This window comes from Propithecus coquereli, unplaced genomic scaffold (genome assembly GCF_000956105.1).
Source record: "Propithecus coquereli isolate 6110/MARCELLA unplaced genomic scaffold, Pcoq_1.0 Scaffold36, whole genome shotgun sequence".
Taxonomy (NCBI): domain Eukaryota; kingdom Metazoa; phylum Chordata; class Mammalia; order Primates; family Indriidae; genus Propithecus; species Propithecus coquereli.
Window position 1 is genome coordinate 5,006,498 of NW_012149285.1, and position 12,285 is coordinate 5,018,782.

At 51.5% G+C, this 12,285-nt stretch overlaps 1 protein-coding gene and 1 long non-coding RNA gene across 2 annotated transcripts; one reads left to right on the top strand and one right to left on the bottom strand.

Annotated features, from left to right (window-relative positions):
• Window positions 1-917: 917 nt before the first annotated feature.
• On the bottom strand, window positions 918-7,298 carry LOC105816279. Its single transcript, XR_001137784.1, has 3 exons — window positions 7,235-7,298; window positions 6,714-6,828; window positions 918-1,044 (listed from the first exon to the last, which is right to left on the bottom strand). It is a non-coding gene; the product is annotated as an uncharacterized LOC105816279 (long non-coding RNA).
• Window positions 7,299-7,537: 239 nt separating this feature from the next.
• HAND2 (heart and neural crest derivatives expressed 2) lies at window positions 7,538-11,240 on the top strand. The gene is made up of 2 exons (XM_012651649.1): window positions 7,538-9,027; window positions 10,373-11,240. Exons 1-2 carry the CDS (start codon window positions 8,473-8,475, stop codon window positions 10,469-10,471), a joined length of 654 nt encoding a protein of 217 aa, XP_012507103.1. The 5' UTR covers window positions 7,538-8,472; the 3' UTR covers window positions 10,472-11,240.
• The last annotated feature ends 1,045 nt before the right edge of the window (window positions 11,241-12,285 follow it).

The window sequence follows — 12,285 nt, forward strand, 5'->3', positions numbered from 1 at the left end:
CCAGTCGGTGGGAAGCCCAGAGTCGGCTCTGCCCGGCTCTGACTGCAGAGCCCAGGGCGTCAGGAGTGGGTACCTGGACGGGCCAGGGCCGGGCCTCCCTCTCTCACATCCAGCTCAAGCCGAGGCAAACCCAAAGCAGGCCCGATGGATCCAGAAAACGGCGTGAGGATGGAGAGCTGCCCCTAGTAAACGACTTTCAACTCCTCTACTAGCTATAATCGCTTTCAAAATAAAGAAGACCAATCCGATTGCAACTGGGACACGCGGAATTCACTCGATTTCTCTAAGCCCTTTACACGGGCTGTGTGAGCTCCTCCTTGGTGCAATGCACTGATTGGGCTGTCAAGGAACCCACAATCACAGGAGGTGACATATGTGTGTCCAGAGATCTACGACAAAGAACATAAGTGGGAGCACAAGAAAGGAGTTCAGAAGAGAAGACTTGATTGATGGGGGGAAGAGAAAGAGGAGAAGCAATATCTGGAAAGGCTTCCTGGAGGAAGTGGCATTTAGGCTGAGCCTAGAAGAAACAAAGGAGTGTGGATTCTCCAACATAAGAGAGAGATGGGTTGTTCGCAGCGACACTAGTAAGGGGTGCCGGACTCACAGCTGGGGACAAAACAGGAGTCACACTTTCAACACCTGCTGCCATCTCCTGGCTGCCCCTCTCATTTGGAGACTGGATTGATCAAGTCCTCAGCCAAAGTTCCAATCCCTCTTAGGACTGAAAACCTAGAGCTTGGGAGCGGACACCAGCAGGTAGACTTTGACCCTTCTGGAGCCCTGGACTTAGGCCAAAGGGAACTGTCAACGGCAGGGACAGGAAAATGGCACTAGAGGCGCTCTCACCAGAGATCCTAACTAGCAGAGCCACGCATTCTCACACTTTTACCGCAGGGATCTGGTCTGTGATGTACCTTGGTCAATCTGAAGTTTGTCTTTCTGGAGTCACAGGCAGAGATGTAGACTGGGAAAGCGAAGACCCTTGTGGGGGGCGGGGAGGACTGGTTTCAGTTGTACTTCTCCATGAATGATTTGCACCTTCTGTCAGCAAAACAAAGAACCGTCAGTCACACCAATTTAGTGAAGTCTCCAAATGTGTTCTGAATGAAGTTCTGCCTTTTTGTATGCAACCAATTTCTCTGTTTGAAGTTGGATGCTTTGCAAGCAGAATGCAATTCCATTTTTTGTTCCTCGAGGTTTTGGCCTGTGTTAACTTAAGTGGGCACTCACACAAGTATTAAAAAGAAAACCATGCTCTTCTGGAAAATGGAACAAAGTAGCATCTCTCCAATCACGGTGCAGATATATAATCTGTAACAACAAAGTAGCCCCCCCCCCGTGCTGCGCATTTCCAGCAAGCGTCCTGCCTTCTCTGTTTATAGCTTTCCTGCCTGCAATTATTTTTATTTTAATTTTCTGTCACTTTAACAGAAACCAGAGCCTTTTCTTTTAATGTTTTGTACACAACATGTTCATTTTGATAAGATGTTCTTTCCTATCCTCTTTTAGCTTGCCTTGCCTTGTTTAGAGTTCTGTATCAGGAGTTTCTAATATTTCTCCTTCTTTTTTTTTAGAACTTGTCCCTGTCTTGCTTTATTTGTTTGTGTGAAATTTAGTTTGAAAGGAGATCAGAGAGAGCAGGAGGGGGTTGTAATAAGAGAATGACCGAATGACCCAAAGGCTGATTATCTATCATTAACTGGAGACTCGGTGTACCCAAATTACCAGAGAGACCTCAGTCTGCCGGATCCTTACCCAGCCAGAAAGGCAAGAGTGGAATGCACACACTGAAGCAGGCTTGTGGCATTGCAAATGAGGACACAGCTCAGACAACATTTTAAGGAGTTTTCCTCCAAAACTCAGATGAAGTTCGGTAGATAAATTTATTAGGTTCTGATATGTTGTACACAGGTAAAAATCTCTGCCCAAAGACTACCTTTAACATTTCTGTAACTTTTTTGTATTGTTTCGTTAGAAGCAAAATTGCAGTTAATTGTCTAAGCTCCAGAGAATATTGAGAAATCAAGCCAAGCTGCTTTTGATCTGCTCATGCTGCTAAACTCAAGCCTTGTAAAAATTGAGGTTTGCCATTAATATTGACAATAAAAGTGTTTCTTTTTGTTAACCTGAAATCTAACCATCCTGGCTCAAGTCCCTTGTCTATAAGCAAAGACCCTAGAAGAATGTTGAAAAGGTTTGGAAGAAACTGTCGGAGCTAAAGAAATCCATCTACGTAAATTTGCAAAGGAAGTGACAGAACAGAACCTTCCAGGCATGCAAGCGACACTGAAGTTAGAACTACAAATGAACATGCCTGGACCTCTATTCACAAGCAAATCTTTCAGTCACATAAATGGTTTCTCCAAAGTCCCACATTTTAAATTCCTATTTGCATTCATGTTTTGTTCTGAACCCCAGACTGCACTGCAGGCTAGTTGAAGTCCATTACTTACTATTTCCATAGAACATGTTTCCAAAATCACACTCATTTCCTTATCTAAATGTTGAATGATCAAGCTCCCAGGCTTGAAAGAAAATATTGCTAGTGTGTATGTAATTTGCTTAAAACAATAATGTGAATGAGTATTTAACATAAATCCTGTGGGATGTATTTTCTTGCACTAGTTTTGCTCTAAACTCTCTATTTTACTACAAGGTAGCAAAGATTAGCAAAGATCAATTTACCATACCTTTTAGGATTAGTATAATAGCATTAATAATACCTCCCATGAATATACACCACGCTGCCTCTTGTGAGGCCTTTCACACAGTTATCTTACGTTCCCTTTTTGTATGAATAAGTATTTTAGCTTTGCAGACAGACTTGGCAGTACCTGGTAAAATATTTCAATCTCTCTTATCAATCAAAACGCCCCAGAGCAGCAGTATACCTACCAGTTAAAATAGGGATCTAGTCATTGATTATTTGGAGAAAATGTAAATTCTACTGACTATAATACTGAATCTTAAGATTTTTCTTAAAGGACTCCAAGATGAACCAGTGTCTCATTCTTCCACACCAGTCTCGGGTTGAGTGACAGGAAAAACCTTGTAAATCCAAACACTGCTAGAGGGCAAATTATGGGGGAGAAAAGAAGAGAGGGTGAGGGGGAGGAAGAAGAGAGAGGGAGAGGAAAGAGGGAGAGGAAATAGGCACCGAGCAAGTCAAGATTTTCCCCACTGACTTAGCTGTTTTCTAATCAGAACTGGACCGAGGCTTCTTCATAAGCAATCAGCCCCTCCACAGCCACCGCCCGGCTGTGGCAGCCCCTCCTCCCGCATCTCCGCAGATCTGCTCTGGGTGGGGGAGAGGGAAGAGGGTCCACTCCCCAGTATCCCAGCTCCACCCCAAAATCCAAACAGAAACTGCTCAGAAGAAATGAAACCTCATAAGAGGAGTCAAGGGCAGCTTTCCTGCTCTTCCTCTTTGACATAGAAATTAAAAAGTGCAATCAAGTTTGATTCTCCTTTGCAGATGTGCACTTTGAGCAGCACCACGCTTCTGGAGCCACTGTCACTTGCCAAGTCTACAGACAGCTATTTCTCAAAAGGAAAACAAGAAAGGAAGGGACTTCAAAACCCCAGTTAGAGGGAGACCCCTGCCTCCACTAAAACAACATCCCTTGTTCTGGGTGTCTTAAATATTCTGCGACTATGTGGCTAACATGTAAAATGACTCAATCCCCCCCAAGTACAGAAAGGAAAGCAGAACCATCAGGGCATTGCAAGAAGCACTGTCTTTGAAGCAGGTCGGGCTGGAGTTACATCTTCAAGAAAATATTGCTTTTCCTGTCCCCTTCCAGGTTTGATGTTCTTTCAGGGGTTTTTAGCAGGTTGTGGGATTCATCTCATAGAAGAGCATTATAACTATTTAATGGAATGCTCAGATTCACTTCTACCATATTGGTTAGAAAAACAAGGTAAAACAAGATGTGAAAGACAATGAAGGGAGCCATAATTGAATTGAGCCATGAATTGAGCCATAATTCCCATAAATATAAAATGTGTGTTTGCAGCCCTCTGGCCTAGCTTTTTTCAGGTCCAGTTCATTTTGGGTTCTCATGAGCACAATACAAGACACAAACTGCCCTTGCCTTTGAAGTAATAAACACCCCTAAAAATCTGCTTTTTCCCTAAAAGTGGCCTAAAGTTTTTTGTAAAAAAAATAGTTTAAATCAGTTAACTTAAAAAGTGATATCTCACAAGACTAAAATGTTTACAAGGGGGTGCTCAGCCGCTCTTGTGCTCTTTGCCTCTTTTCCAGGGAAAGTAGGAAGGAGACAAGAGACATGGGTGCAAAATAAATGTTTCAGTCTGGGTCTGTGCATGTGGCTGAAGGCAGATGGAGCATGGCACAGTGGGTACACCATCAGCTACAGCCGAGACCTCAGACACAGAATCACAAACATTCTCCCAAGCCTGGGTTGCCTTCCTGTGAAGCAGTCTGGGATCTGGGTGAGGCTGGTTTCAGCCCAGCTCTCGGCCTTGGCCTTGGAGGAGAGGCAGAAAAGCACCCCTCTCCAGGATTCCTCCTGCAGGTACCCAGGGCAACCCCCAGTCAGCATCATGGCAGTCCCCTGGGCCTTTGAGTGCGACAAACATGTGCATCAGACCAGGGCTGGGGCCCCAGGCCGACATCTAAGTTCAGGGCTGCTTGTTTCTCCCTTTCTTCTCCCACTTCCCCTTATCACCAGCACCACCCTCTCCCCCTACCACCACCGCTACCATCACCTCCATCACTACCACCCCTGGGATGCGCAGGCCACCTAAATTTGGGGCAGACTTGAGATGGTATCTTTGCCTCATAGCTTTCCAAAGGAGCAGGCCAACTAACCCAGCATCCTGAGAAACCTGGGGCAAAATACGCCAAAGGGCACTGAAAGGAAAAAGGAGATGTGTAGCTTGTTCATTCAGGGTAGAGCTCAGCCGGTCAAGGCCAGCCTGGCCTCCCTGAGTCAGTGACTACAGTTGGTGACACCACTAGAGTTCACCCATTCTTCCCCTCTCTTCAAGCTGCCTACAGGCCACCTCTCTAAGGCTGTAGTTTCTGGGTTGGAGTTTCCGAGCTACATGAAGTCTCAGGCCCCGGACTACAGTAATTAACCGATAATGATGCTGTCACTGAGGACCAATGTTAAGATGAGCATCTTTTATGATTTTTTTTTTTTGTCCATTTCTTTCATCACTTGCGATGCTATCTGGGGCCATGAAGCGATTCACTCATTTTCTGTTTCAACTAAAAGAGCACGAGAAAGACTTAAAGTGGCAAGTTCTGAAGCCTTCAAAACTGAGGCTACTGGCCTCTGACAGACAGAGCATCTCATTCTGCGACCCAGCCCTCCTCTGGAAGACTCTTCCTCCCTTCAACCCCCCAAACTCCCTCTGGGTCTGAAAGCAACCAACCAACTACTTTCCCCTCATTTTTATCTGTTCCCAGCCCCAGTTCAACCATCTTACTTTGTCTACCTGCTCCCAAGGCCTAAATGCGTTTTTATAAACAGACTTTTTTTAAAAAAATGTATCAAATGTCAGAGGGTTGAACTACAAGTATTTACACAATCAGGGTTTGCTTCTGGGTGAAAATGTAAACATAACCCCCAACCACACTACCTGAATTCTGTCCTTAAAGAACCAGGTCTTTAAAAAGACCCTCCTGTGCTCAAAACCGCAGAGCCACACTCGCTGGGGATTTAGAGCTGTAGGTTGCTATCTTGTTATGAGCCCAAATGCCAGCCCTGCGTGCTTACCAACGAGGCTGGCATCAGCTACTCCCCATCCGGGGTTCACGGCCTTAAGACGCTCAGCTGGGGGCGTCCGGGGATACTAACCCCTTACCCAGAGGAAGAAAGGGCCTTGCGGCAGACAACTCCCAGCCTGAGCTTTTGCTACCCTCCCTCCTACCGCCCAGCGGCGGCCAAGCTAAAATATATTTCTCAGGCTGCTGCCCCGGGACCCGGGTTACAGGCTGGCAGGGTCCCGCCGGGTCAATGGCAGCACCAGGTTGGGCGCCCGCATTCGCGCTGACCTTCCAGCTGGAACCACGCGTCGGCGGCGACCCGCCCGCGCGCGGGCAAGGAAAGGACTGTCCTCGCGGAGTCCTTCAGAGGAGGCTCCTTTTGCGGCCTGGGCCGGACTCTGCCTGCCTCCCAGGGCCGATGCCCAGTGTGGAGTCGTCGGCCTCCCTTGGGCCACCCTGGCCGGGCCCCGACGCAAGTCCCAGGCTGCCTGGGCCGCGCCGGCCTCTCCACACTCAGCCCTCGACTCCCCCTAATTTACAGCCCGCGGGCTCCTGTTGACGCCCTTCCACACGGAACTCCGCCGGGCGGGATCTGCGTGCAGTTCCAGCCTCCCTCGCGGCTGGGGCCAAGCCTCGGGCGATGCCAGCTCCTGCCGCCGACGCCCCCACCTCGCGCTCGCAGCCTTCGCGGGACGCTCGTGCCCCGCGGCCCGCTGACTCACAAGTGCAGATCCACTTTCCGCTGTAATGCGTTCAAGATCACCGGGGCCAGCAGTCTAAACATCCACGAGCCGTCCTCCCGGCCCGCCTCTTAAACTGGCGTTTAATGGTTCCCCTCCGATAGCTAAACCTGCTTTCCACAGATGCCCGCTTTTATGGGGGAGGCAGGAATGCAGAGATATATTTATATGTTTGTTCATAAAAACTGGAAAATAAGCTCTGAACACGCTGTAAAAAATATTCAGTTACTTACCAAACAGGCTAGTTAAATCGGGGGAACACCGATACCGGCCACACCACAGATTCGGGGAATTGAGGTGCCCCCACTTTGAAATCGCCCGAGGTCTTCGCTGGGGCTGCTGGTGTCCCTGAAGGATGTGGAAATAAGAGCATTTACAATCGGGTTGACCGTGCGCCCTGGGGGCAGGCGGGGGCGGCTCTGCCGTGATCTCCAAAGGTTGCCACAGTAATCTACGCCACCACAGACGGCTCCGATCCCGGTAACGTGGCCAGTAAACAACCACACACACGGGCGTTTGCAACCTGTGCTCGGGTCACAGCAGCGCGTTCCAGCCGCGCCCCGCCGCCCCTTCGCCCCTTCGCCGGGCCCACCGCGCGCGCTATGCCCTCGGCCCCAGCGCAACGCTGCACGAGGCCGCCTCTTTTCTTGCCTCGGCCATCTACAAAACGCTTCGAAAAGCAATATCTGCGTTGTATTTTTGTTTTCTTTCTTTCTTTTTTTTAACCAGAAAAGAAAGCAGAGTGATACCGTACCTGGTTTGAGACTCTTCAATATTTGAGCCTTGGGGGGAAAAAATATTTTAATAGTGAAGCATCTGTTAAACACTTGCATTAACCTCTGGCTGATAAAAAGTTTTTTTAACCCTGCCCCCCCCCAGTTTTAATTATCTTATGGTTATGAGGAGGCAGCCAATCGTGGAAGAGGACCTCTGCAATTAGCAACATGAACATCAAAAAGTTTTATTGCGGAGCGCGAGAGGCGCCGCCCCCGCCGCCCAGGGATTGGCGTGAGGAGCCTCTGACGACATATATTAACCCGAGCGGCCCTAAAGATGTAGCTGTACATGGAGATCTTGCTGGGAAAATCCGCTGGCTCCCCTCACGTCATCCAGCCCAGGAGAACCGCCGCCGCCACCCGGGAGCCTCCTCGGCCACCGCGCAGACCCCTCCGAGAGCCCGAGCCGCCGCCTTCGAGCTCCAAGGCGCATTCAGGGACCCAGATCCTTGCCCCGAAAGGAGAGGATCTGAGAAAATGGATGCACTGAGACCTCTCTGAAAAGCCCCCGAGAGAGCCCGAGAGGAGCGAGGACACGTTACTCGCAGCTAAAATCACATCCAAGGACCAAAACAACAACAACAACCAAAATTTCATTAAAACAATAAGCGCCCAAGAACCCAGATCGGGCTGGTGGGGGAGGGGACGAGGCGGGAAGGGGAGGGTCGCACCGAGGTAGCTGTGCAGTGAGCAGTCGACCCCGCTGCCTCCCCGCAGAGCCGGGCCCGCTGCTCCAGCCGCGGCTCAGACTCGCCCCTGGATTCCGGGTTAGCTTCGGGGCCAGGACTGCGGCCCGGGCGTGGAGTCCGGCATCGCCGTGGAGCAGCCTCGCAGGAGCCCCGCCACCTTTGCATGAGCACGAGAGGATTCGGCCTCCGCGCCGCAGCCGGGGAAGCAGGAGCCGCCGCGCGGGCCGTGGAGCAAGGCAGGAGCCAGCGGCGGCGGCGGCAACCGGGGGCGCACGGTGCCGGGACCAACTCGCTGCGCCCCATGGGGAGCCGGCGGCCGCAGCGCTGCTGAGGCGGGTCCGCCTGGCCAGACGCGGGGACGGGGCCCGGGCTGCAGCAGCCCCCTCTGCGGCTGCCGGGCGGGCCCGGGCGCCCGGGGGCTGGGGGGTGGGGGGTGGGGGAGGCCGCCGAGCGCCGAAGCCGGGGCCCGGGAGAGCGCAGCGGGGCTGCGCGCACGCTGGGGCGCGTGGAGGGGCGCGGAGGGCGAAATGAGTCTGGTAGGGGGCTTTCCCCACCACCCAGTGGTGCACCATGAGGGCTATCCGTTCGCCGCCGCCGCCGCTGCCGCTGCCGCCGCCGCCGCCAGCCGCTGCAGCCACGAGGAGAACCCCTACTTCCACGGCTGGCTCATCGGCCACCCCGAGATGTCGCCCCCCGACTACAGCATGGCCCTCTCCTACAGCCCGGAGTATGCCAGCGGCGCTGCCGGTCTGGACCACTCCCATTACGGGGGGGTGCCGCCGGGCGCCGGGCCCCCGGGCCTGGGGGGGCCGCGCCCGGTGAAGCGCCGGGGCACCGCCAACCGCAAGGAGCGGCGTAGGACTCAGAGCATCAACAGCGCCTTCGCCGAACTGCGCGAGTGCATCCCCAACGTGCCCGCCGACACCAAACTCTCCAAGATCAAGACCCTGCGCCTGGCCACCAGCTACATCGCCTACCTCATGGACCTGCTGGCCAAGGACGACCAGAACGGCGAGGCGGAGGCCTTCAAGGCAGAGATCAAGAAGACAGACGTGAAAGAGGAGAAGAGGAAGAAGGAGCTGGTCAGTACCAGGGGGCAGCGGGCGGTGGGACTGCGGGCTTCAGGGCACGGGGACTCCGGCCTCTTTCCAACTGGGCTGAAAAATGGCATCTCGTGTTCTTTGGCTGCGTCCCGCGCCAAGGTTGTTTGCACCAGGTTGTGGTAGGGATAGTTTCCTGCAGGAGCAGAGAGATGGGGGAGGGTGACAGCAGGAGGAGAAGGTTAAGAGGGACGCTGGTGATCTTCCCTCCGGGTTATCGCTGTTCCCCAGGCACTTAGGACGGGTCTCGCAAACTCTCTGTAGCACTGGCCCGACCCCTCATCCTGTATCTGTTACAGCCGCCTTTTGGCCTCCAATCCCATTTTGCTTTCACGTATTTCTAGAACAACTCGCCCAGAAGCTCTCGGCTCCGATGATTTCACATCCCCCTCTCCCCCAGAACGAGGCTGCCACTGACTCTGAGCCCTGAGAGAGTTTTGTGGTGGTTCTCATTACTATGTCCGGAGGACGTAAAGATAAACATAAAAAAAAGTACTTTTAACTTCGAAATACAGTTCCAATTTCTCTTTGGCTATGACGTTAAAATGTAATTTCCCAGATGAGTGTACTCCATGGGTATTTCTACTTTTATTTGAATAAGCCTGTACATTTTAAGACAATAAATGAACAAATATTACTATAGTCATCGTTATTAACAATTACACGAAATTCAACAGCCTTTTAAAGTTTTCCCAGATTCCTACCAAGTGCCCACAGGGTGGTGGTGTTCAGGACAGAGCTATTGCCACGAAGGGCCTAGAAAATAATTCCATTTGTCAAGTTTTTCTTCTTTGGGGCCCGCAACCCTTTGGTCGCTGCATAATCGAGTGACCTCCCGAATATCCAGAGGTTTCGGAGGCCCTGGAGCAGAGGCACTGTTGAGTCGGAGGCCGAGAGTCGCTGGCGGAGAGGCCCAGGCTGGAGCAGAGGGGCCTTCGCCCCTTTTTTCCTAGCGTGTGGATCTGGGATTGCTATTGAAAACACAGAAACCAGACTTAGCGCCGACTCCCTCTCCCGCCCCTACATCTGGAGTCAGAGAAAAGGCCCCCAGCTCCTCCATAAACGACTCGAAAACGGGCGGTTGTTTATAAACTTGCGGATCCGGTAGTTGAGCGTTGCAGCCTGGAGGCCTCGGCGGTAGCTGGGGCAGCGCAAACTTTCATAGCTTTTCTGCAGGGGCTGGGGCTTGGGACCGTCCTCCTTCCTCTCCTTTTCTCCCCTGCTCGCCGTCTCCTCTGGTCCGGGAAGCACTGGGGTGGCGTGGGACGAGGTATCCTGTCTGAATTTCTCTTTCCACTTTTCTCGCCCTCGCCTCCCTTCTGCCCAGAACGAAATCTTGAAAAGCACAGTGAGCAGCAACGACAAGAAAACCAAAGGGCGGACGGGCTGGCCGCAGCACGTCTGGGCCCTGGAGCTCAAGCAGTGAGGAGGAGGAGGCGGAGGAGGAGAGCGCGAGCGAGCCGAGGCCAAGGCGCCAGATGCAGACCCAGGACTCCAGGCGAGCCCTCCTCGCTTGGCTCTGAGGACTCCTTGCATTTGGAATCATCCTGTTTATTTATGTGCAATTTCCTTCCCCTCTCTTTGACCCCCTTTGAGGCACCGCTCCCCACCTCCCCCTCCAAAAAAATGGATATTTGAAGAAAAGCATTCCATATTTTAATATGAAGAGGACGCTCCTGCGTGGTAAGGGATCCCATCCGTCGTCTCGTAGCTTCTCTGTGTGAATGTTCCCTCTTGGCTGTGTAGACACCAGCGTTGCCCCCTTCCCACTTATCCAACCCTTTCCAGATAAAGACAGCAGACACTAGTGCCTTTGTGAAGTGTATCTTTAATACTTGGCCTTTGGATATAAATATTCCTGGGGATTATAAAGTTTTATTTCAAAGCAGAAAACAGGGCCGCTAACATTTCTGTTGGGGCCGGTATCTAGTGCTGTGTCGTTTCATCTGTGGTCGTTCCCTGTTCGAAGACGTTTCCAACAGCTACTTGTTTTGTGCACTTCCGTCCTCTAAAACTAAATGGAATTTAATTAATATGGAAGGTGTAAACGTTGTAAGTATTCAATAAACCACTGTGGTTTTTTTTTTTTTTTTACAAAACCCCAATCTTTTAATGGTTGATACCTCAAAAAGTTTTGAAAACAAAGCTGTTATACTTGTTTTCATAATATTTAAAATATTCAGAAGTAAACTAAATTATCATGATTGCCTCTAATTTTATTTTAAAGAGTCAGTGGTTTTGACCAATCAGCGTGACCTGCGGTCCACACAGGGCAAGGAGGTGATCTTAAAGAGAAGCGTCCTTGGTGGAAATATTGCAAAAGAGGCCTGGGCGCTACCGAGTCTTCCTCCTTCCCTCTTCCCCCAGCTCGGAGGAGAATGCCAAGTGCTCTTTGGAAGGAGGGTCTAGGCCGGAGAACCGCCTGCCCCGCCGCAGAAGGTGGAAAGGTGTCCTTGTTTTCCTGAGATCAACCAGATGCCGTTTGGTGGGGGCTTTGGGTTTTGTTTGGGGAGCGCGTTTTTGGTGGAGGGGATGTGACGAGGATCCCAGGCGTTATTACAGCCGCAGGAACTACTCTGGGGTGTTTAATTCAAAATATAGGGCTTTCATCCAAGAAAGGAAAAAAAAGGAAAGAAGAAAAAGAGAGGAGGAGATTTTGCTTGTAATCTAGATAGGGGATTCTCATCCGAGCGGGCTGGGGCGGGGCAGGCAGCTTTCGAAAAAAGTCCATGATTAGGTAACAAGGAATTTTACGTCAAGTAAGAAATCGCGAACAAGACCACGGATTTAAAGGGGGGTGAGGAGTGGGTTAGATTTACAAGGAGTTACGGGGAACTCCATATTAACTGTGCGGTGTCTGAAGTCGTCCGGGCCGCAGCGCAGCGGAACAAGCGACGCCCTCGGCTACCAGCCGCCCCGGGCTTCTCCCGGTTGGGGGTTTTGGTCTCCGCGAGTCCCCGCACATCCCGGAAGAAAGCCCCTGAGGCCTCCTTGCCTCCTCTGCCTGAGGGTTTGGTCAGAGCCTGAGTATCCGCTCTGGAAACCAGAGGAACTGCAGTGCCTGACTGTGCAGGCTGGAAGCAGGGGGAGGAGGCTGGAGGGATGGGGGTGGGGGAGAAAGGTGAAACGTATTAAAAAGCGGTTTGTTTCATGAAACTCCACGTATATAAATCTGGCGTTGGAGAGGCTTGCCTGAGGGTTTCCATCTTGGAACCCATCGTCGGGGTGATGTTCGCACTT